This window comes from Aulostomus chinensis, chromosome 24 (genome assembly GCF_037954235.1).
Source record: "Aulostomus chinensis isolate RoL2024-O1b breed Wild chromosome 24, RoL_Achi_v1.0, whole genome shotgun sequence".
NCBI classification, from domain to species: Eukaryota; Metazoa; Chordata; class Actinopteri; order Syngnathiformes; family Aulostomidae; genus Aulostomus; species Aulostomus chinensis.
Window position 1 is genome coordinate 9275692 of NC_141343.1, and position 21581 is coordinate 9297272.

General features: G+C 42.5%; 1 protein-coding gene across 1 annotated transcript in view; it reads left to right on the forward strand.

The window, feature by feature from the left end:
• Positions 1–21581, forward strand: part of LOC147238637 (receptor-type tyrosine-protein phosphatase delta-like) — a 134922-nt gene that overhangs the window by 30948 nt on the left and 82393 nt on the right. The window contains 1 exon segment of the mRNA XM_086196681.1: positions 5245–5430. Coding sequence (XP_086052807.1) covers positions 5328–5430 — 103 coding nt within the window. The 5' untranslated portion in view covers positions 5245–5327.

A 21581-nucleotide genomic window follows, 5' to 3' on the forward strand; every position in this document is an offset into this window, starting at 1 on the left:
TTTGAATTTTGTTACAAGATGAAGGAGGAACTGGTTGGTCTCTCTGTTCTTCTCTCCAAGAGAACACACACACAGTGGACCTTAACTCAAGCTCAAACGTAATTTGTTGCGCTCTTCTCCGACATAAACACTGACTATTGTGCCTGGAGCAAGGTGTTATGGAGAGCAGTTTTAGCAGGTACTACGTACGAGCTGTCCTCTCAATATCACATCATGATACTGCCACCTCAGAGTAACAGTACACAGGTTTTTCTGAAGCAGGGGTAAGCCTGTCTCCATAAGGGCAAAGTTAAAACAGAGAGGAGCTCCCTCTGTTTTCTCACAACTACAGCCTGACGGTGTGTCCATGAAGAGTTCGCTGGTCCACAGGGACACAAAGTCCCGCCTCATGAAACGAGGCAAATACTTATTTGCTGCGCCTGGCTGGGCATGATACTGGCTAACTTTCTCCAACACAATGCAGAACGGATCACGTCTTCGCTAGTTTTGCCGGGCTTTGTTCTCGCATGTGTTGTGCTAATTACAGAGGGGTTGGCCTTAATAGATTTGGTGGCATTTATGCAGTTGTGTTGGTCTGTTAGGATAAAATACTTTGTTTCCTCGAAGCTTGTGCATGAGCTTGGAATTAAAACTATATTCCCTGGAGCTGGCCAGAGTGAAATTTGCACAACAGATGAGCATTATTTGCTTCAACTGCGACGCTCAAACACATGTTGAAGGAGTTAAAAATGACAAATCAGTCGCTTTGTCATGTCAGTATTTTGTATATCGCGGTTTGTGCTCCGTTTGCCAAAACATCTCAGTATTTTTGGACTGTTGAAAGACACATTAGGCGTGAAACTGATGCTGTGAACCTGGAGAGCTCATAACTATTCTGCTTGCATACTCCCCCCTATAATAAGTTTATTGCAGTATGGCTGGAATACAAGATAAATATGAATGATTCTTTTGTTGTTGTTTTTCTCGCCTTAATAATATTGCAAAATAAATAGACCAGAATACCAAACACACTCGCTCAAATGTGAATAGAGCAGCCTTTATGGAAAATATAAACATACCTCCCTCCCTCTTTTTTCTCACTTCTGATAAAGATCATGGAGAGACAGTAGACAGCTCAACACCCCCTTTTTTCTTCTTCTTGCCCCCCATCCCACCACCCTTTTTCTAATTAACATTGTGCATGTTGTCAGGCTTTGTTTAATAATGCATGATTGCTATCAGCAGCAAAATCCTTTGAATGAAGCACCACTGAATGGGAACACACAATAATACCACCAGGGGCTCAGGAAGAAAGGCAAGATAGTTTCTCTTTCTATTGTAATAAATGCTCAGTTGAAAGCATCAGTGCCACCCAATGTGTGAAGCAGAGACAAAATGGCCAGGCAGATGGCAGGATGATATGGGTGAAGATGGTGTCACTTTTCAGGGGATCTATGTGGACATGAACGGAAGGATGGAGGGAGCGGGATGTGCAAGCACAGATACGAGAACTCTAAGGTCAGGAAGCTAGCATTGAGGCTACGCCCGTCATCTGCTGCCCTGCTTCCAAGTTTTAAAAGTTGGGTTTCCGTTCACCCTCGTTTTATGTGCATTTTCAAGAATAACATCAGAAAACGGGGGTAGAAACACCAAAATTGGAAAGAAAATTGATCTCGTTCATGAAAAAGTTATTGCACTCATTTGAGGAGGTTTCATGACCAAAAAAAAAAAGAGTTCATGCGCAAATTGGGAGGTGAGAAAACACTTGCCAGAGTGAACACTGAACTCACGTGACGGCTGTTTTTGCATCAGATGTCCTTCCAGTTTCTCTGAAATGCGTGACAGCACGACTCGAAAGGACACCAACAGATACCAGTGGACTGACGCAACCGAAATATTCCTCACTCTGCTTCCTGAAAAAAAAAAAAAAAAACGAGCATCATAACGTGTATGTTGCCAGGGCAAAAACTTGCTTTGATTCTGATTTGAAACTAGGTATGCACCAACTGCCCAGCCAGGGACAGGAAGTGGTCGGGCACCGGTAACTGGCCGGTGTGGCTTGTTTCTGATTCCTAACCGGTCTCTTGCAATGGTGTGCCACTTTACCCGGAATAGAATTGTGTCTAGTTTTGTTGCCTCGATCAGATCGAGCCAGATGGCAAATTTTCACGACTGGCAGAAAATATACGGTCAGTTTGCAAAAAAAAAACACCATGTGCAGGCTCCCGATCGCAAAAACAGACCTTAAAAGGACACAATTAAACACGTACTCTCATGCAAGTCACGAATGATCAGAAGCGAGAGTGTGGCAGAGCCAAATGGTGCATCTCTGATTGTAACCTGCTCTTCCTCTACATTTTATTACAGCCATATTGGGGTAAATTGCCTATTCCGCCATCTTTCTGACCAAACTAGCATCGTTCATCCACTCCAACCACTTGATGGAAAGGCACCTTTTTCATTCACATTTCTTTTTCCCCCTTTTTTTTTTGGTGAAATTTCAAAAGATTTGCTTCACATTGAGATGGAAAGCGGGAGTGTGTATTCTTATTCCCAATACAATTTGATGTGATAAGAGACCTATCACAGTTGTCAGAGTAATTGACTGAAAACAAATCCCACTTGTTTAATGGAACATTCCAAGAGCTGGTCTCGTGTTTTTTGCCGTGACGGTTTTCTAAATACTGTCAGGTGCATGGAGGTGATGTGCGGCAACTAGCTTTGCATAAGCAGAAAACATTTCTTGATTGATGATTGGTTGATTGATGGAACAATACTCTGCACACTACATACACTGGAATATAGTATTGCGGGGAAAATTGTGATATACTTCTGTGTTAATTTCATAGCACAGCTTCGTTTACTTGAAATTGGGACCCAGCAAATGCCATTTTTAGCCATCAAGTTTTGCTGTGCTTACATTAGCATCTCTTTGTATTGATTCACATGGCTCAGCCTCTAGGTAACCGGCAGTTACACAACATACAGATGGTTGCCTCTATCGTTTTGTGTGTGCGTGCGTGTGTGTGTGTGTGTGCTGAGCATTAATAAAGATGGGAAGCGCTGATGAGTACCGTTCCTTGTGTGCTGCCTAATGTCATGTCATTATGGAAATTCACACTCCGTTAATGAACTCAAAGGCTATCACTTGGATTCAGTGGGGTAGCGGTGTAACACCAGCGCAGGAGACAGACAGCTGTTCAGTCGTGGGAGTACGTATTGATCAGACTGCAGCTTTATCTCCTCACACCCAAGCACGCTCAGGTTTTTGCTGTCTGGTTGATTCTAATCAAATTCACAATCAGTAGCAAACACACTACTCAGGTGAAAATTCTCTCATTTGTGTTTAAATGAGCAGGCAGGTGACAGATTAAAACCACCGCAAAAGCCTCGGTTCACCTTTGCATCAATTCTACGAGTCTTTGGAACTCGACTACAGGGATGACTCAACGCCATTTTTCGAAAAGATATTCCCTCATTGGATATTTCGATGATACTGCAGACTGCTGTCAAAGATATCAGTCCAAAATCTGCCACAGGTTGGTTTGACAGTAAAGCCAGAAGATGATTTCTATCATTTCTTTACCGCTCTGGTCCGTTTGGAATCATCTACTTCTATTGTCATTTATTCAGGTTTTTTTCTTTAATATGTCACCTGACTGTACGTGTACGCATTTGTGTTTGTGTGTATGTGTTGGTGTGTGAGCGGGGGATGAGAGATCGCCTCAAATTGATTCCCTTTGCCACACGTCCCCCGCTCATGCGCTTGCTGCTAGCCCCGCGGCGCCTGGAGACAGGTAGTCGTGTCTATCTCCCCCCAACACAAATCGAGTGTGACAGGTGCGCTATCTTCTCGTCTTTTCTGCCATTTACAGCCCACAGAAATGAAAGAGGGAGAGCTAGGAGGGAGAAAGAGCATGATTGGTAACAGGGAAATGAGGTACTTTGTCATCATCGGGCCTACTGATTGGGCTTCGGGGGACTAGTTTTTTTTTTTCCCCCCTCTCTCTCTTTTCCTTTCGGTGGGTGGCAGATAAAATCTGCAGATAAACAGTGCCATAAAATATTTCTCGTCAAAGAATTTATGTTCTCAGTTGCTGCCTCCAGAAGAGACAGTTACTAAAAGTGAAAAATCCTCAAACTCAGAGATATTTGACATGTTCTTTGATCTCATGCGACATTAAGTGACTGAAATGTCACAGCACACAGAGCATTCACTGTTCACCGCTGCTGAAACAACAGCATCCTGTTGAATGCTCTCTCAGCACCCTAGCTAGCATGCTAACCAGCAGCATGTCATCAAAAGCTCACGCTCTTGGATTAGCTGGGAGTCAGAGTTATGAGCCGAAGACTACCGCGGCGCATCCATCACAGAGGATCAAGCTCTGGCTTAAGCCAATGGATGATGAGGGATAGACCCGGTGCGCACCCGACACCGGCTCACTGGATCACATCGATTTCCACAGACAAGTAGTGACCTTTCGATAAAAGGCTAAAACATGAATGGCAACAGTGTCTTTTTGACTTTATTTGTTGTTGAAGCAGTTCTGGATGAAAGAAAGTGTGTGCGCTCTTTCCAAAGGGCTATAAAACATCCACTATGGATTAAATTTTGGTGAGAGATACGAAAACAGTTGGTAAAAAACAATGTACTGAACGACAACACTAAAGTTTTAAAATTAGCAATTACTCACGACTATCAATTTAAGTCCTCACCGGCGTCGTAGTGGTTTGAATTGTTACACTTACAATTAAGAAAAAATAACAATAGCAGTGTTTTATGGGTGTTTCCTGAGTTCTTGCATGCAACAGAGGTGTTCTTTATGTGAAGCAAGTATCAGCGCTCATCTGAGGGGGACTGAAAATCTTCTCTTATTATGTGGCGTACTTAATTGGTGCTCGTGACGAAAGCTGTGAAGACAAAATCTTATTAGTTCAACCTTACATCGATATGGTTTCTCCCTCTCTCTTCATTGCACTCTCCCTCTCTCTCACGCACGCGCATCGTGTGAAGTGACTATTCCATTTAGAGAACTGTCAGAACATACCCTGTGAGCACATCAGCCCTCTTTCCTATCCTCTGTCAGCTCCAGCCTCAGCTCCAGCCGAGGCTGTGTGGGGGTATGTCAGAAATGTGCAGGGATAGATAAAACCCGTGGAGCAAACAGCTTTGTTTCATTCACTTCCTCTCTCTCTCTCTCTCTCTCTCTCTCTCTCAACCCCCCCATTCTCCTTCCCTCTCTCTATCCTCCTCTCCTTGCATAGGCTGTGAATACCCTGCATCTGAGAAATCAGACCAGACTGACTCACAGGGCTCTGTGAGCCAGCGCCACCGAGGCTGCCAAAGCATGCTGGTGCCAAGCTGTCCCACCATGCACAGAGCCAGACCCACACTGCTGCTGCCGCTGCTGCTTGTCCTGGGTCTGCTCCTCCACCTCGCCGACGCTCAAAGTAAGTGGACGACTGGCTTCCATGCGGGCCTCAAGTGTTGTATCCTGTTGGGCGAGCTTGGTGCTCAGGGTGGCAGCGGATGGACTAAGTTGTGTTTCAATCATCACATCCATACATCCTTCTTGGAAGACACGCGACACCTGTACTGGTTGATGTTAGCACTGCGATTCAGATTTGTGAGGCTCCTACCGAAACTACAGAAGAATAAGTCCTAAATTAAAATGGTTTAAATATTTATTCAATATCGCCTTAAAATCATCCATAATTTCCCAGAATACCTTGAGCCAGAATGTTCCTTATGCTTCAGGAGAACATGCACCACAATCTCTACCCCCCCAATATGTTTCCCATTACTTTTCTATGTCTGAGAAGGAAATTTGAAAACCGAAACCCCGGAAATCTAAAACTTCTGTTTACACATTGAAAATAAATAAAAGAAAATGTACAAGCACACATTTAACTAAAATTAATGCCAAGCTCAACATTAACCAGAAGAGATTTTACTCAGTTGACGTATACTCAGAAATGCAGGTATTTATCAGGTACGTTTCCATATTTATTGTTTTTTAATTTTCTGGCTTTAATTGTTTTCCAAAAACTATTTCAAAACCTGAATATTCTATTTTGAATTTCTGTAACTTCTGATGAATATTTGAACCCTAATATAGATATTGTATTCCACAGGGATCCACTTCTCATCTAAAAGTGCGTTCACCTCTCTATTTTCCAACGACTTCATTTTGGCTGCAAAAACAACAACAACAACAAAACTATCTTGTGAACCAGAAATTCTCAGCCAGGAATCTCATGACGTTTAGTCATTGGAATTGAGTTCCTCGACATCATACACCTGCCCACTGATGTGTGACAACGGTTTTCAAACCTCATTGAGCTCTGGTCCGGCACCCCAGCCACCCCCTCCCTCCTCTCGACTCATTTTTTACACTAAGATCCATGAATCATTAGCTTCTGGAGTCACAGTGGGATGAATAAAAGTTTTATCACTCCGTTTGCATCGAATGAAATCACCCACAGCCCCCCACCCACGCTGCCCACCTCCCCGGTTCGGCTGAAAATCTCTGAATGAAGGGATCATTCACCCAAGGTCATTTACAAGACAGCCACGCAGAGTAAAATTGATGGGTGACGTTTTCAACTTTGTGCTTGAGAAATGTTCCCTGCAATCTGTTGGAATGTGTTTTACTTTTCTTCTTTAACTCGTGCCACATATATCTCACAGCAGGAGGAGAGGCAAATGGGGAAATATAGTCTCCGTTTATCCGCCATTTTATGTGTAGCTTCAGGATTTATTGACACAATCTAATTTCAGAGCCTTCCCAAAACGGCATTAATGGTCGATAAATGTAACCATCCAGGGGTCTATCTTTTTCTGTCCTCCATTGCGAGCATGAATTTACATAGCATTTGATGAAAAAAAAAAAAAAAAAAGACTGTTGCAAAAACCTTCGCTCAGACGACGGCTGTGATAAAACTCACACTCCCGTGTCTCCAGACATTCCACAGTGGCATTTGAGCGCAAATGTAACAGAAAACCTGTACAAGTGCAGTCAGCAACCCTTGAATCTCAATGCCTGCCTGCTCAACCCCCACCACTCAACACCCACCCCACCCCCCCCTAAAAAAAAACACTTCCTTCCTTTTGGCTGTCTGGCTGTTAGCAGCTGCTGCTACCTCCCTACCCCATGCACAGACAGCTGTGCTGGGTCATCATTTCACAGCCAAAACAAACATATCCCGAGTTAGCCACCATGGTTGGCTGTTAATAAGGTCAAGGGGGTGAGGTGTGTGTCCTCTCTGCTGCAGAGCAAGTGCCCCATTCAAAAGTAAAACCACTTCAGGCTGCATGTATCAGCCCTGGGATTCCATTTCTGCAGTGCCTGATCTCCCACATGCACATTTTTATTTCCCACCCCCTTCCCAACTCCCATCTATTGTTTTTCTTACTAATCTCTCTCTCGACAATTTTCTCCACATTTCTCATTTGGGCAACTGTTTTTCCGCCTGCGTCTTTGTCCTCTCCCCACAGTCTCCCCTTGCTGTTTGGAAGCAGTGTAATAGTCCCTTCCAGTGACTAAAAGGGCTTCGTAAATTTCCTCTCCTGTGCTGCTGCATTTGCATACACATCCACAGCTCCATTCTCATCATCGGTGTTCACTTAAGCTAAACCACCAAAGGGAAAGCTGCCCTCTGTTGGTGCTCTGGTTGGGTTTTGGGTTGTGCGAGCTAGCTAGTAGTGGAGGATATGAGACACTCGAGAGCAGAAAATGGCTGAGTTGGCCTGCTCAACAGATGGCATGATCCTCAGAGCCGTCCTACTCGCCACCCCGCACTGTGGACACTGCAGCCCTCGAGGAAGAAAAATGCCAGCAGGCACCCTTAATAAAACACACAGTGCTGTTAATGTCCTCCCTCTACAGAACCTGTAAGGAGCTGAGAGAATGAACAAAAAAGATACAAATATTATCTTAGAGGATTGTGTGGCTACGTTAAGTCCGTTTTTGTTTCCACTGTCATTGTTTTTGTCTTTGGACCTTCCCTCTTTGTTGGGCTTCCTCATCCCCCTCCCCCCCTCCTCCTCCCCCCACCCCCCGTCCTCATCGCTCTTCAAATGCAGCCCATTTAATTTGTGTGGCAAATTGGGCTTGGCAATAGCTTGAAAGAGGTGCATAATTGTCCCTGGTGAGCCAAGGGGACAGCGCGACAGAAAGGAAGAGCAGGGAAGCAACAAACAATTCAGCTGTGTCTTTTGCAGAGCTGTAATGCAAAAAAGAAAAAAAAGAAAAAATGGAGGGGATGATGAGAGGAGCGTTGGAGGGATTTAACATCACCTGGGCAGGGATGAAATAGGGTAAAACTTTGGTTGGTGCTTAGGTGCTTCATAACTTGGTTGTTCATCGACTCGAGGAACACTGACAGCAAAAAAATCGACAATGCATCTTAGCGTGAAAAAAAGTTCCGCTTTCTGATTGAGTTACACTGACGGACTCGTAGCAGCTGTTCTGCAAAAATTGCTGACTGGTGTATTTTTTTTTCCCCCCTCTCATACTGAAAAGGCATTAAGAAAATAATGCATTTGAAAATTATGCTAATTCTAAATATGCGGAGCCACATCTGTAAGAGAAAACTGGCTTCAAAAAAAAAAAAAAAAAAAAGAACACCCACGGAATTTTTTTTTTTTTTTTTTAAAGGCCTTTTCCAGACACGTTGGCTTGGCTTGACTCGGTTTAACTTGCCACGTCAGCCCAGAACGCCGAGGATTTGCATTAAAACTCCAGTTTTTCTTGAATCGACGGCTTTTGAAAGCTGGCTGATCTGTGCTTGTGACTCTCGGGTTAACAGCGCATTTCAGGACATTTAGCGTACTATAAACTCTTCACAATAAAAGCTCCGTCTTTGTTTTGTTATTTAAAATCTTTATGCCAAGCGGCAAAAATAAGATGTTGGGGTTTCATCAGAGCCACATATTAAGCTTCAGACCCTGCTTAAAGGCAGGTCAGGTGCATTTTGGACCAACTAGAGAGGTTCCATTTTGAGCATGACTCGTCATGTTGTTAAACCTCTAATGGAACTGCAAATCAACGCAGTGTGGTTCGACTCTGGCAAGCGGGGTGGGGGTGGGGGGCTCCATTTCTTACCAGCCCAGCCACATGCTGTGTTGCACCTCGTCAAAACCGCAGGCTTAAAAGTGTTTTAATTGATTCTCCCATCTCCCAGTGGATGGCATGGTGAGTCCCAGCGAGCCAAGCCAGCACACACACACACACACACACTTCTCTTTAAGACGTCAATTGGTATCGACAGGCTCCTCCGGCCTCTCTAAACATTAAGATGTTCACACCCAAACCTCATCTCTCTCACTTATCTACAGACACGCAAGAACACACACCATTCGTCTAATATATGTGCTCGTTTTGATCCAGCAGTCAAAGGTGAAGCACAATGGGGATGGAAATCAGCGATTATTGCAGTGCAGCACTTCTTTAAAAGGCAGTAAATGTTGAGAAAACGCAAGGAGGACATGGGCAAATTGCAACCATTTTCTTTTTGTTGTTGTTGTTGTTTTTATTAAAGAGCCTGAAGATCACGATGAAATGACCTTGCAATAAACTTTTGCGTTTTCCAATGCAGAGCCCTTAATTGTGTCACTCGTAACACGATCAGTCGTACGTCGCGTGATTACCGTGCATTACTGACCTCCAACTCCCCGCTTTTGACCTCATATGCTGAACTCAAGTTGGACCGTTATCTTTAAATACAATGTTGTGTTAAGGACCACTTCCCCAAAATATTAACTATGAAGTACGTACTGTAGGAGCAAGTCAGACATTTATAATCTCCAAGTGTGTTCTGCTCTATCAGGAGTCACTGGGTAAACATGACTGCACTAACATTCCAACAGCATCTACCAGCATCTCAGTCCATTATAGTATTGTGGTGTGGGTGGAATGTGAATTATCCTACAAGTTGTAGTGGTGTTTACATATCAGTCTGTACATATACAAATCATCTCAGGTTAGAAAAATACACACCATTCCCACGATCATGAGATTAATTCAGTGAAGTGCAATGAAGAAGTGTCAACACATGAAGATAAATACTAAAATAGGGTAGCCCATCCTCGTAGCAAGTCCGAGAGCTAATGGTCCTCTATTCCCCAGATGACATCCGGCTGTAATATGTGTGTTTTATGCATGCCTGGCCTAATCTGAATTATTGTAAAATAGTGTTGTATTTGCATATGAGCTTCTGGGCTATACTGAAATTAGCATTTTTACAACAGCTCAAATTAAATCCCTCTGCTTAATTTGCCCGCATGCTAATTTGATTTAAAATGAGTCTATTCCATTGCCTTATACCCACACATGGCTAATGTACAAAGCATGAACACACACACACCCATCGGAATGCCCGGTATGTGCTCTTAAAGAGCAGCAGCTTACATCAACCCTTCAAACACACACACACACACACACACACACACACACACACACACACAGCTTACATGTTTGTGTACCCACATAAAATGCCATTAAAACAAGAGAGGGAACAGAGCAGTTGTGATCCAACATTAAATCACTGTAATTCCCCTTCGTCTACCACCTCGTTCATCATTCTGCCGGACACTGCTCAAGTGGAAATCTCATTGTTGGCTCCACTCGCTCATTTCGAAACGTGTCTTAGTACAGTACATCTTTTAAAACCAGTGTCAACATCGAAGGAGAGCAAGCACGTATCATGTTCACACTTCAAATAAATGCATTGAAAACACCTTGGGCTGAAAGTGCCAGCACTTAATTACCATCTCGCTGTTTGGATCAAGACCTTGTGACAAGACTTGCAATCGCAGATAAAACAATGTTATCAGTGCCATGCAAGATGCTTTCTGCTTGCAGGTTGAACGAAGAAGTCATTATCATTTTCTTTGGCTGAAAATGCTTGTACCGACTCCTTGTCAACAGTGTGCTGCGCAATTATGTTTAAAGGTTGTATCAGGCCTATTATTAAAGCCATGAATGCAGATTTCTCTGGCAACTACACCCAAATGTATTATTTAAGGCCATTAGCCTCATCTATGGATTGCAGTCGTTTCACCTCGCACTTAGACCATAGAATCGCACAAAAGCCAAACAATTTTCAGCACACTTCTGACCCTCCCACTCTCAAGAAAAGCTGATAATCGCATATAGTATAGAGTGGCTGTACAGGCTCAGATGCAGGCAATTAAAGGTTTGGCCCTAGCCTGCCACTAATGCGATATCTAAGTGCACTTATGAGTCCAAGATGCATTGAATTGAAAATGGTGGAGCAATTTAACCACCGTGTTCCATTCATGTGTCGGATTGGGAATATGAACAGGACGAGTCCGTGAAATACTATGGCTTGAAGTGGGCCTGACACCTCTGTATTTGTTCTCACAGTGTTGAGGGTGCCAACAGGGGAGCACGTCGATGCATGACATAGGTTTCAAGACGATCTCTCTCTCTTTCACATGCGCTCACGCGACGGGAACCGTGTAGCACGTCTCTGAAACGGGGATCAGCCAGGGAGCTGAGCTCGCTGCCAGCTGTTTTGCATGGACACTGCTTACTCTTCGCACGAGTCTGGCCTTGCTGGCATATGCACTAAATCTGATCACCCCTCATATGGCATGCTACTGGACTGTGTAACGATGCAGGTGTTTTGTGTCATTGTCACAAGGACAATCGATTGATGTCGTAACCTCAGCAATGGGTTGACTGGCTACTTCAAGACTGAAATACAGCAGGGTTTCCTGGACAGATGAGGCTTTACAGCAGTGTGCAGTCGGAACAATAAAGTGCTAGAGTACATATCATCTACTCGGAAGTCTTAATAAAATAATAAAAGTTTTAAAGGCCCTGAAATATTTACAGAAGAAGTGAGGAAGGGATTTCTCGTGGATTCTGATTGGCTTCTACATCAGCCCATAGCGCTTACGATGCAAAACCCCTCTAGCATGCACACTGGAGAATTACGCCAGCTGAATTGGCTACATCTGGTTAGCGCTCTGCTAACGAATGTGCACGAAAAAAAAAATTCAGCGTTGTGTTCTTACAAACTTTGAAAATGTATTGGACCGAAAGGATTCACATTACGCGAGTGAAATGCATCTTTTCGAGAGGGTTGCATCACACAAACAAATTTATTCAGTTTTTCAGCTGAAAACATAGTTGGTTTTAAATGTGAATAAATAATGTAACCAAACAACTTTTCAAATCACTTACGAATATAATCAGACCGAGTAGAAAACATTGTGATTGAGGAAACGTTTCATTTCAAAGCGGGGTTACGTGACTTAAAATTCGTAGACACCCCTGAGTGTGGGATGAGTCATCAGATTTTTGAATGCTTTAACAATTAAAGACAGGGATTCTTTTAAATTACAGTTGCCGTTTCTCAAAAGATAAATGAATTGAGGGACAAAGGTTTAAAACCGAGAAATTGTATTTTTCATTGTTAGGTATATTCACTAAATTATAAGAGTCGAAATGGCAGCTGTTTAAGTCTGAATTGTTTGAAAGAAATATGGAATTGTTTGCATTATTTGAACTGATTCATCTCCTGCTTTCGATTGAAGCACGTTTAAAAACAGGCTGTGCAGGCGTAAAAGGGATTAATAAGCCATGTTTTCGCTGGCCCTTTACATCGATTATGTTTGTATAACACGGTAAACATAACTTTTCACCATATTAATCTCAGAACTACATTTTGCATAACGTCAGCCAAACGGGAAGGAAGCCAAGAGGCTGGAGAATATCAATAACTCCGCAAGACACCACAAATTGATAATTATCCTCGTGAAAATAAAAGAGCCACCTGTGTTGCACTGATTGGATTTTATTTCCCTGTATCGTTATTTGAAGAATATCTTTTTTTTTTAGGAAATTTAAAAAAAATAAAAAATTAAGAAAGCGCATTGGAATTCTTTTCCACGAAATACACTCTTGTGCTCGTGTGGGTAACACCTGGCCCCGGGCCGGCGCTTTGGTCTCACTCCAGGTGTCCTGAGAGTGCGGCGCATTGCACTGATCTCAGTGCAGCGCATTTGTGTGCCTGTGGGGTATGCTGAGATTGTGCGGTGGGGTTAATGGTCTAAGCCATTCATCTCCGTGCAGCGCCTCGGGGGAACCTCTCAGTCCCTGCCAGAAAGCTTACATCCCCACCTTCTTACCTACAGCACTCTCCAATGCTTGACGCAGATTGGGAATCTTTATGCCCTGAGCTCCTCTTGTCACAGTTGATTTACATTCGCCTGAATGATGGAGTGAGTGCTCAAAGTCCGTCTTTGGAGAGCTGTCTTTCTCACCTAATACTCTTACACACACTTCATCCGTCACTCTTTTCTGTCACTCCGCCCCCACACTTGTTAGTTTGCTTGCTCACTCATTAACTTACTCGCTCACGCAAATACTTGCCGACTTACACTCCCTCTTTGGCATCTCTGCAACCACCAAGTGAGTCATGCCATTTTCAGAGCGGAGATTTATTGTGACACACTGCTTTAGTGTGGTTTATTAGTTATGGCAAATGAGAGTGAAAGCCTCCATTGAGAGGTGAAAATGCTCTCACGCCACAGTCGGACCCGAAGGCTTTTCCAGTTGAAAGAGAGCCAAGTTCTTGTTCCTAATGGTGTTGCACTCCAAGTGCCCATCTCGTAGGAATACGTGCATGTATTCTCACATACACACACAACTATGGCAGGGTCCCTGGGCATTTATCAGGTGTTTATACAGCATCCATCATAACATGCTTGAACAGTCTGTATCCCCGTAGCTTTAATACTCCACTGGTGCCATCGCTCATGCCATTCATCATTCTCTTATCAACTAATTAATTACCACAAACCCTTCCATCAATTTAGGGAATGATGAACGAGATTTCAAGTTAAGTGACCATGTACAACGCTGAAGTGGTTGATTCCTGCATTGTCTTTTGCCTTCAACGCTATCTGGATTTGCTGACCCTTGTCCCCCCCCCCCCACCCTCCTCAGCCACCAACCTCCACCACCCACCCGCCCACTCTCTGCGATAGCAAACATCCCATCTGACGCATAAACTTTTACTCCTCTCAAGTTCGATCTCCGTCAATCCCTAAACGCCACTCCCTTAATCCGTCACAGTCTCTCCCGCAGTCTGGTAGTTAGCAGAGGGTGTGTGTGGGGGAGGAGGGGAGATAGTTGTTGAGCAGACTTGATGATGTCTGGATTTATGCCTACACGGATTTCTTTAAGTACACCTTCAAAAATAAGATTTTCCCACTCGCCTCCTCGTTCCCCTTTGGAGAGGAGAAAAAAAAACCCACATGATCAAAGGAGTCTGACGCAGACAACTGGAACCTGAAATTGATTTTTTTTTATAAAAATTCGAATTCAATTAAAATTCAGTTCCCGTGTTTTTAAATTCAGATTAATTTACTCGGCGAGTATCAATCGAGTTCGAATCATGTTAAATGTATGTGATTGATCATTTTAAGTGTAAGTGTGGAGAAATTCACACAGCAACTGCTGTTATTTATGTGTGCTCTTTTGTTATGCAGATTTTTATGTATTTATTCCATTTAACAATTCTAATTATGTGATTCAAAATCAGCTTTTTAAAAAAAAAAATTCATTTTCTACTCCCAACACTTCTCTTCCTATAATCCCCCTCCTACTGCCTCACACTCCCTTCCTGCCACTGCCTGGGTATAAGACAGGAATTTCACACCGCATGATCTGCTGCCTGTCATTACATGGCGCAATTTAATTGGCTGTGCTTTTCCCCTGTTGCGAATCTTCAAGGAGAGATGTCAGTGAAAAAGGATAAGCTGTAGTTTGGCAATTAAGTCCAACAGGGAAAGCCTTATTTGTGTCTTTGGCCGAATTATGCCAACTGGAGTGGGAGGAGAAACGGGAACACCCGTGAGATGTCATTCAGTTAGCAGGAAGCAAACTGCTACTTAACGGCCCCGCTAAACATCATCAGATTTAATGTCCGGATAATAACTGATGCTGCTAATTGCATTAATTTTGCATGGGAATACAATTTTAAATTCGGAAAATAAAATGAAATATTCAAATGGGGCATACCCAGGATGTTTCAAGATATTTCATGAGCAGATTAAGATAGAAGCAGCATCAACAACTATGTATATTCACCCCGAGTTGTTTAACAAAAAATAATAGTCTCATGGTCGTCGCATGCTGCCGGCACACCTAATGGAAACACGAGATGGACAATATGGCCTTTCTGTAATAACATGCTTTTGTTCTCCATTACTGCCAAAGAGCATCACTGTTGGAAAATCCCCTCAGACTTGTTCTCAGTGTAACCATCCTCTCTGATGCTGCCTCCGTGATGGGTTATATGCACATGTGTACCAATGAAAAAAGCTTTTTGTCCAGAGAAGGACTGGTGAAATGCCTTAAAATGCGCTATGTGAAACTGAGAATAAATTCAGATAAAATAGGTTATGGCAGAAAATCAGTGTGTGAAACACGGAAGCTCAAAACAACAACGGGACGATGGGACGGTCGAAGCAGGAGCGGATAAAACAAAGTGAAACACGGGAGATCAAGTGGAGATTAATCAAAAGAATGGAATGATTTTCAAAGGCGTTCGAACATGATGAGGTGACAGGAATGAGCGAAGGGAGCGCTAACGTGGCTTACGTTGATTTCTTTTAGGATTCTTCACTTCTTAGTCCAAAGTGTTTTGTTTGTTTTCGCAAAACTCAAATCCTGAATCCCACAGTTTTAATCCTACAGGTATGATTAGATTCTTGATGTCTCGAGGAATGATCTCAACTCTCTCTCTCTCTCTTTTTTTAAATAAATGTGAAATTTGCAAATGAAAGCCAAAGATAAACAGATTAGCGATATTGCATTTTGGATTGAGCGTCAGATCTTGATCACCTCGAGTCCCCGTGATCTGTTGTTCCTGTGTCGCGTCTTTAAAAGAGTAGCCATCTTGGCCGGTAAAGTTTCCAGTGCACTATAGACAGAAACTCAATGTGCTTTGAAATGAGGAGCGATCTGCCTGCCGGTGATTAGCCTCATCAGCGTTGTGACAACCGGTTTGGCGAGGGCTTAAATATAAGAGATGCGTATTGAAAATATGATGCTCCATCCCTCTCAGCTCCATCCGTGTTCTATCTGTGCTAGGCCAGAAGATTTAAGCGAGATTTAATTGGAGTGTATGAAGAGAATTGCTTTGGCTTGCGCAACTATTATTATAGCAAATGGAAGCGATACAGAGGAAGAAACAAGTGAATAATGCAGGTTTCAAATGTGTTGTGAAAGAAATTGAGCACCAAACGCAATTGTGTGTTAAAAATAATCCATTACAACAAACAGTACGGCAATAAGCAGTGAAAATAAGCCATGTCCCGACAATGAGGTAGTAATCAATTGGCTGCATAGTGACTAAAGTGATTCAGAGATGGAGACTGGAGTCACAATAAATGCAAACAAAACAAAATCAAAAAAAAAAAGGCAAAACAAAACCGCGAGAGGGTATTCTTATCTCAAGATGACGGTTATCTGGTGGAAGACAGCCACTTTTGTTTTGCCGTGTCTTATTGTGTGGCGGCTTTGAAATCCACGAGGGCCTGTTACACAGCGTTCATTTTGTTTCATCGCTGGCACAAAAGGCCTGACTGACATTATTTGAGATAGTTTGTTTCAGGTACAATGAGAGTAATTATTCACAGCACCGAGAGAAAGTCAGCAATATTACCACCAATGACGGAACATTACATTTGGATTAGAATCAGTTAATGAGGAAAAAAAAAAAATTATTCAATCAATCCTGGCACTGGTATTTGAAGTCTATTCAAGGCACTCCCAGAACATCTTAACCAGTGCGCTGATGCTGAAAGAAAAAAACAAAACAAAAAACTATTTTTATCTCTCAAAACGTGTTCCAGGCTGTGTCCTTGATCATATGGATTGAAGCACGTTCCCAGACATGACTTTTATTGCAGGTTCTCTCCATCCAGTTGCTGCTCTACATCTGTAAAAGATCTCGAATTATTGATTAGGTGATAATTAAATTGTCCACCCCAGCTTGATATGGATTAATAATTGCAGGCTAATGCCCTCCTGACATTTCCCTGTATCGACTCAATACTGTTTGCAGCAGTGTGCCGATAAATATGACGCTTTGCATTCTTTATTCTGCCCCTAATGAGCCCAATCAGTTGGCCTGACTTTCGACTAAGAATTAGAAAGGAGTGAAAAGGGCTGAGGATAGATTTTTCTTCTTCTTAGGATCCGTTATTCTATGCTCTGGAATTCATCAAGGTGATATTTCATGCTTTACAAGAATAATCTTATAGTACTCATTCATTGATGTGTGTTTTGCCGGAATATACTGTAGATAAAACACTTGTACTATGGCGGTTTAAACATCTCTGGACAAACAACAGCACCGCTAGGAGTTCTATAAATACTGAGATGAGCACGGTATGGGCACCTTGCCACATCACTGTTTCGACTTCCTCGCTGCCATCTGCGAGTGTTCCTCCTCTGGCATTTTCACAAAGGCCTTTTGTACATTTTTCCTCTCTTTGTCCCTGTTTGCTAGGTTTAATTAGGTTATTTAGTTGAGCCTCACCTCCCAGTGTTTCATTATAGTGGGCATTGCAGATAGGGCTTCACACAGGGCAGGGGCAGATAAAAAGTTAGGACAAAAGATGATAAATGTTGCGAGAAGGGAGCGGAATGCAATCTGGCCGCCACAATGTAGCGATGCTCTAATGGTTTCCCAGCAAGGAAGGGGGGGGGGGGGGGGCTGTCGAGATGGCAATGTGATAAATAGTGCAGGGATGGCTGTAAGGACTGTGGGCAAGACAAAGAAAAAGAAAAAAAAAATCACGGAAAGAGGAAAAAACGAAGATGACCACAAAATGGAATCTAATTAATCTGGACTTGTTTCCTCCTTCTGACAAATTCAGCGCTGAAGAAGAAGGGGAAGGGAAATTGTCGTCCCCCACCGCCACTGCCACATTCCACTTTCCTCCCAGGTTGAAAAGGCACAGGGACGTATGGGTTCTGACAATGCTCCTGCACCTGTGGAATGATTAATGACAGCGGACTCGCCTTACAAGCTGCAGAGTGAAAATATCGGCTCCAAAAACACACCAAGGAGAATCCAACAATACGACTCTCCACTACATCGCACACATTCAGGTTTTACTTTTCATCGAATGTAAATAATTAGCACGAAATCCTTACTTCTTCTGTCCTGGACTCAAATCACAATTGGAGAAATTTTTAAAGGTTATTTTTTGTATTCTTCCGCTGGTGTCATATTTGTAAGGGAGAAATCTCAGAACATGAACAAAGGAAAAGCAGCTCTTACAGTAAATGTCCATCTGGCAGCTTCCCATGGGTCCTTGTCATTCCTCACTCTCTCATGAGGAATTTAGAAGAGATGTCCATGTACACGTAGTTTACAGATTACGGTGATCTACAGATGTAGGGTTGTACTGTTTTGGTTTTTTTTAATTTTGAATGTTATTGCCCGACGGATTGGATTATGTATTTGTGCATTATAATATTCCAATTTTATTCAGAAAATGACAATAGCTAAAAATTTGTTAAGGGTCAAGTAAACGGCGCGTTACAGTTGAATTCTGGGGATCCAGCTTTTGTTTCCTTTCCGAATGCAGAATGTTCCGGTTCAGAAATGCTGAATGCACTGATATTAGTTGGGTTTTTGGAGCTTTCTCGAGTCGCAGCAGTTTGCCGCTTTTGCATGACACCACCTGTCGACTGCTCACAACAAGGTGTGTAAATGAGCTGGATTAATTAAGCTATCATGTAATGCTAACAAGAGCTATAACCGTCTGAAAATACACTCAAAGTCTTCATAATTATGTAATACCAAAGGGAGCAAACAGCACTAATACATTAGTTCCGCCCTTAGTCTTTCTGTGAAGCCTTGCAAGTTGGAATTTGAGCAGCTGCGTGTAAACAGGATTATTAGTAGAGTATTAACTTTCCTTAGCCATGTAAACAGTTTAGGCAGAATATTGGCAAAACTCTGAATCGCAGTGGAATACTGAGAGTATTTTCATTCACTCTGTGGCATCAGACTTTAGTTCTGCCATTAGTCTTTCTGACAAAACAGCTAGTTAGAATTTCATGTTTACACGATTCTAAGGGGGAGTTTCATTTTCCCGAACCGTGTAAACAGCACAAAAGCAAAAGTCTCATTTTTGGGATACTGAGTCCATGTAATCTATTGAGGACCGGCTCACTCTACGTTCTCTTTATGCACTGAAGTACAGCAAATATTAATGACGTTGACAATCACAAGTAAATGACCTGGTTTCATATTTAGCTTTCATCTATGGGAGGGAAAGAATGAATCATGACTTACTGAGGACTTTGTGGCATTCGCCTTTATTCTTTCACGTCTCTCGTTCACCGTTTCGCTGCATTAAAAGCCTCCACCACTACTCTGCTTTGCGTTTACAATAATGAAGATAATAATGGTTCAAATTAAAGGGATGAGTCTTTGTCAGGGAAGTCCCGCAACGTCAAGGTTTATCATCAGTATCACATTCCCGTCATTAATACATCAACCACGACTGAATCTGTACAGTATTCCTATTCACATTCACTTGCCAGTGTACATATAATTAACGCACACATAAAAGCCACACACATTCGCTTGCCTAGTAGACTAGAGCCCATTACTGCTGGCAAACATTTGCACTCGAGGCCGGCGGCTTTGTGTACCCTCTCGCTCTGTCAACGGGGGCTCAGTTTGGCGAAGGGTGAAGAGGACTAAGAAGAGAAGCGTAACCGACTCCATCAGTCCAAAGACCACATCTCCGGCCCCCCCTCCCTTGATGGTCTTGTGCCCCTAGGAGCCTACTTGTCTTTACAAATCAAGGCTTTTTTTTTTCTTTCTCTCTTCCTTTCTTTCTTTCAGCCTCCCAAGAAAACATGACACAATATTCCATGAAATTGCTCATCAAACCGCAGTTGGAAAGACATGAAATCTGAAAAGCATCTTTTGGAATACATTTCTTCACCATTTTTCATCTTGCTTTTGTTGGGATCCTTTTTTGGTGTCGATTGCTTTTCAAATAGAAATTCAAGTAGTCATAAGTGTGTCTCTTCACTTTTATTGACATTGTTACCGGCCTGAAGTGCACCAAAGTGGTACGTTCCCTCACTCCAGACGTGTTCATTTTATCACCTCCAATGTGATGCTGTTATTTCCAAAGTGTATAAAATGGGACTCCAGCAGGACAATGAGGCCGGGTGATATGATGGTATGAATACTCCTTAAAAATGTTGCTCACAACTGGAGTATCCAGTGGAGGCCCACACACTGTAAACAATACACGCACACGCAAACACACACACAAAAACACAGAGTCAAGCTCTTAACACTCATCGCTTGATGAATCATCCCAACATCCACACACACACACAAAAAAAAAGAAAAGATCCAGGGCACTTAATTTCACTGGATTATTTTAATTATGTCTCCTGAGGCTTGTTTTTTTTTGGGGGGGGGGGGTTGCGTTTTCTTCTTTTTCTCGGGGTGATATTTGCTTTCATGTGAAAACCCACATCCGTCAGTCTGACCCTGATATCACCTGCCCTCATTTGTTTCCCATCTGTAGCTCTTCAAAGACACTGCCACACACGAACACACACACACACACACACACACACTTTTTTTTCAGGGATTTTGCAATTAAGAATTTAAAGACCTCAACTTAGATTAACTGCATGCAGTTTCAGTGGAACTGCATATTAATAATGTGTAGCAGACGAAAACAGCCCATAGCTATACAGCTCTTATGGTATCTGACAGTACTGAATGTCGCTTAGTTAATGTAAAACAAATTCTGATCAAATTATTCATGTGAAAATGCCCTGAAACTCATAAAATATGTAATTAATGCTTTTACGTGTGTGTGTATATATATGGGTAAGCATAAAATGTAATTTTAATGCATGTAAGCTAATATACTGAATAAGTATGTGTTTAACCTTCCTCCACGGTTCATTGCACGCCCTCATTTTAGCTTAAATTTTTAACTTTGACCAGCGTGTTGTTTGCTCGTGGTTAACGCAATATTTGTACTTACAATTCAAAAACTACATTTTGTCTTAAAGTACCTGCAATGTGTTTTTTCTTCTTCTTTTTTCCCCTCCTGCACGCTCTGCGAGTCAAGAATGGCTAGAGAGCAAGCCAAGTATATTTAGCCTGTAGCAAACAGTTGGCTAACAACAGCTATCGCAACAAAACAGCCCAAAATAACCATCTACAGACTCTCCAGTGTGTCGTCTGTTTGAATCGTCTTCTTTATCCAGCTGTGCGCTCAGTAAATGTCTCACGATTTGATTTGAGCTTGATTTAATAAAAAAGGGTAACTATAACACTTTCAGTTCTCCACTACCAGGCTGGTTTAGCTTAATGTGCCAGCAGGTTGTGCTCAATGCTACATGAACTAGAACTTCTCCATAAGTCGTGTAATGCATTTTTTTTTGTAGCAAAGTGCTTGTGGGTGACAGACCATTCAGCTAGATAAAGAAGAGGCACATTGTACTACATGGTACAAAAAAAAAAAGTGTTTGGATGTTGTTGTTTTTTTGTTAACC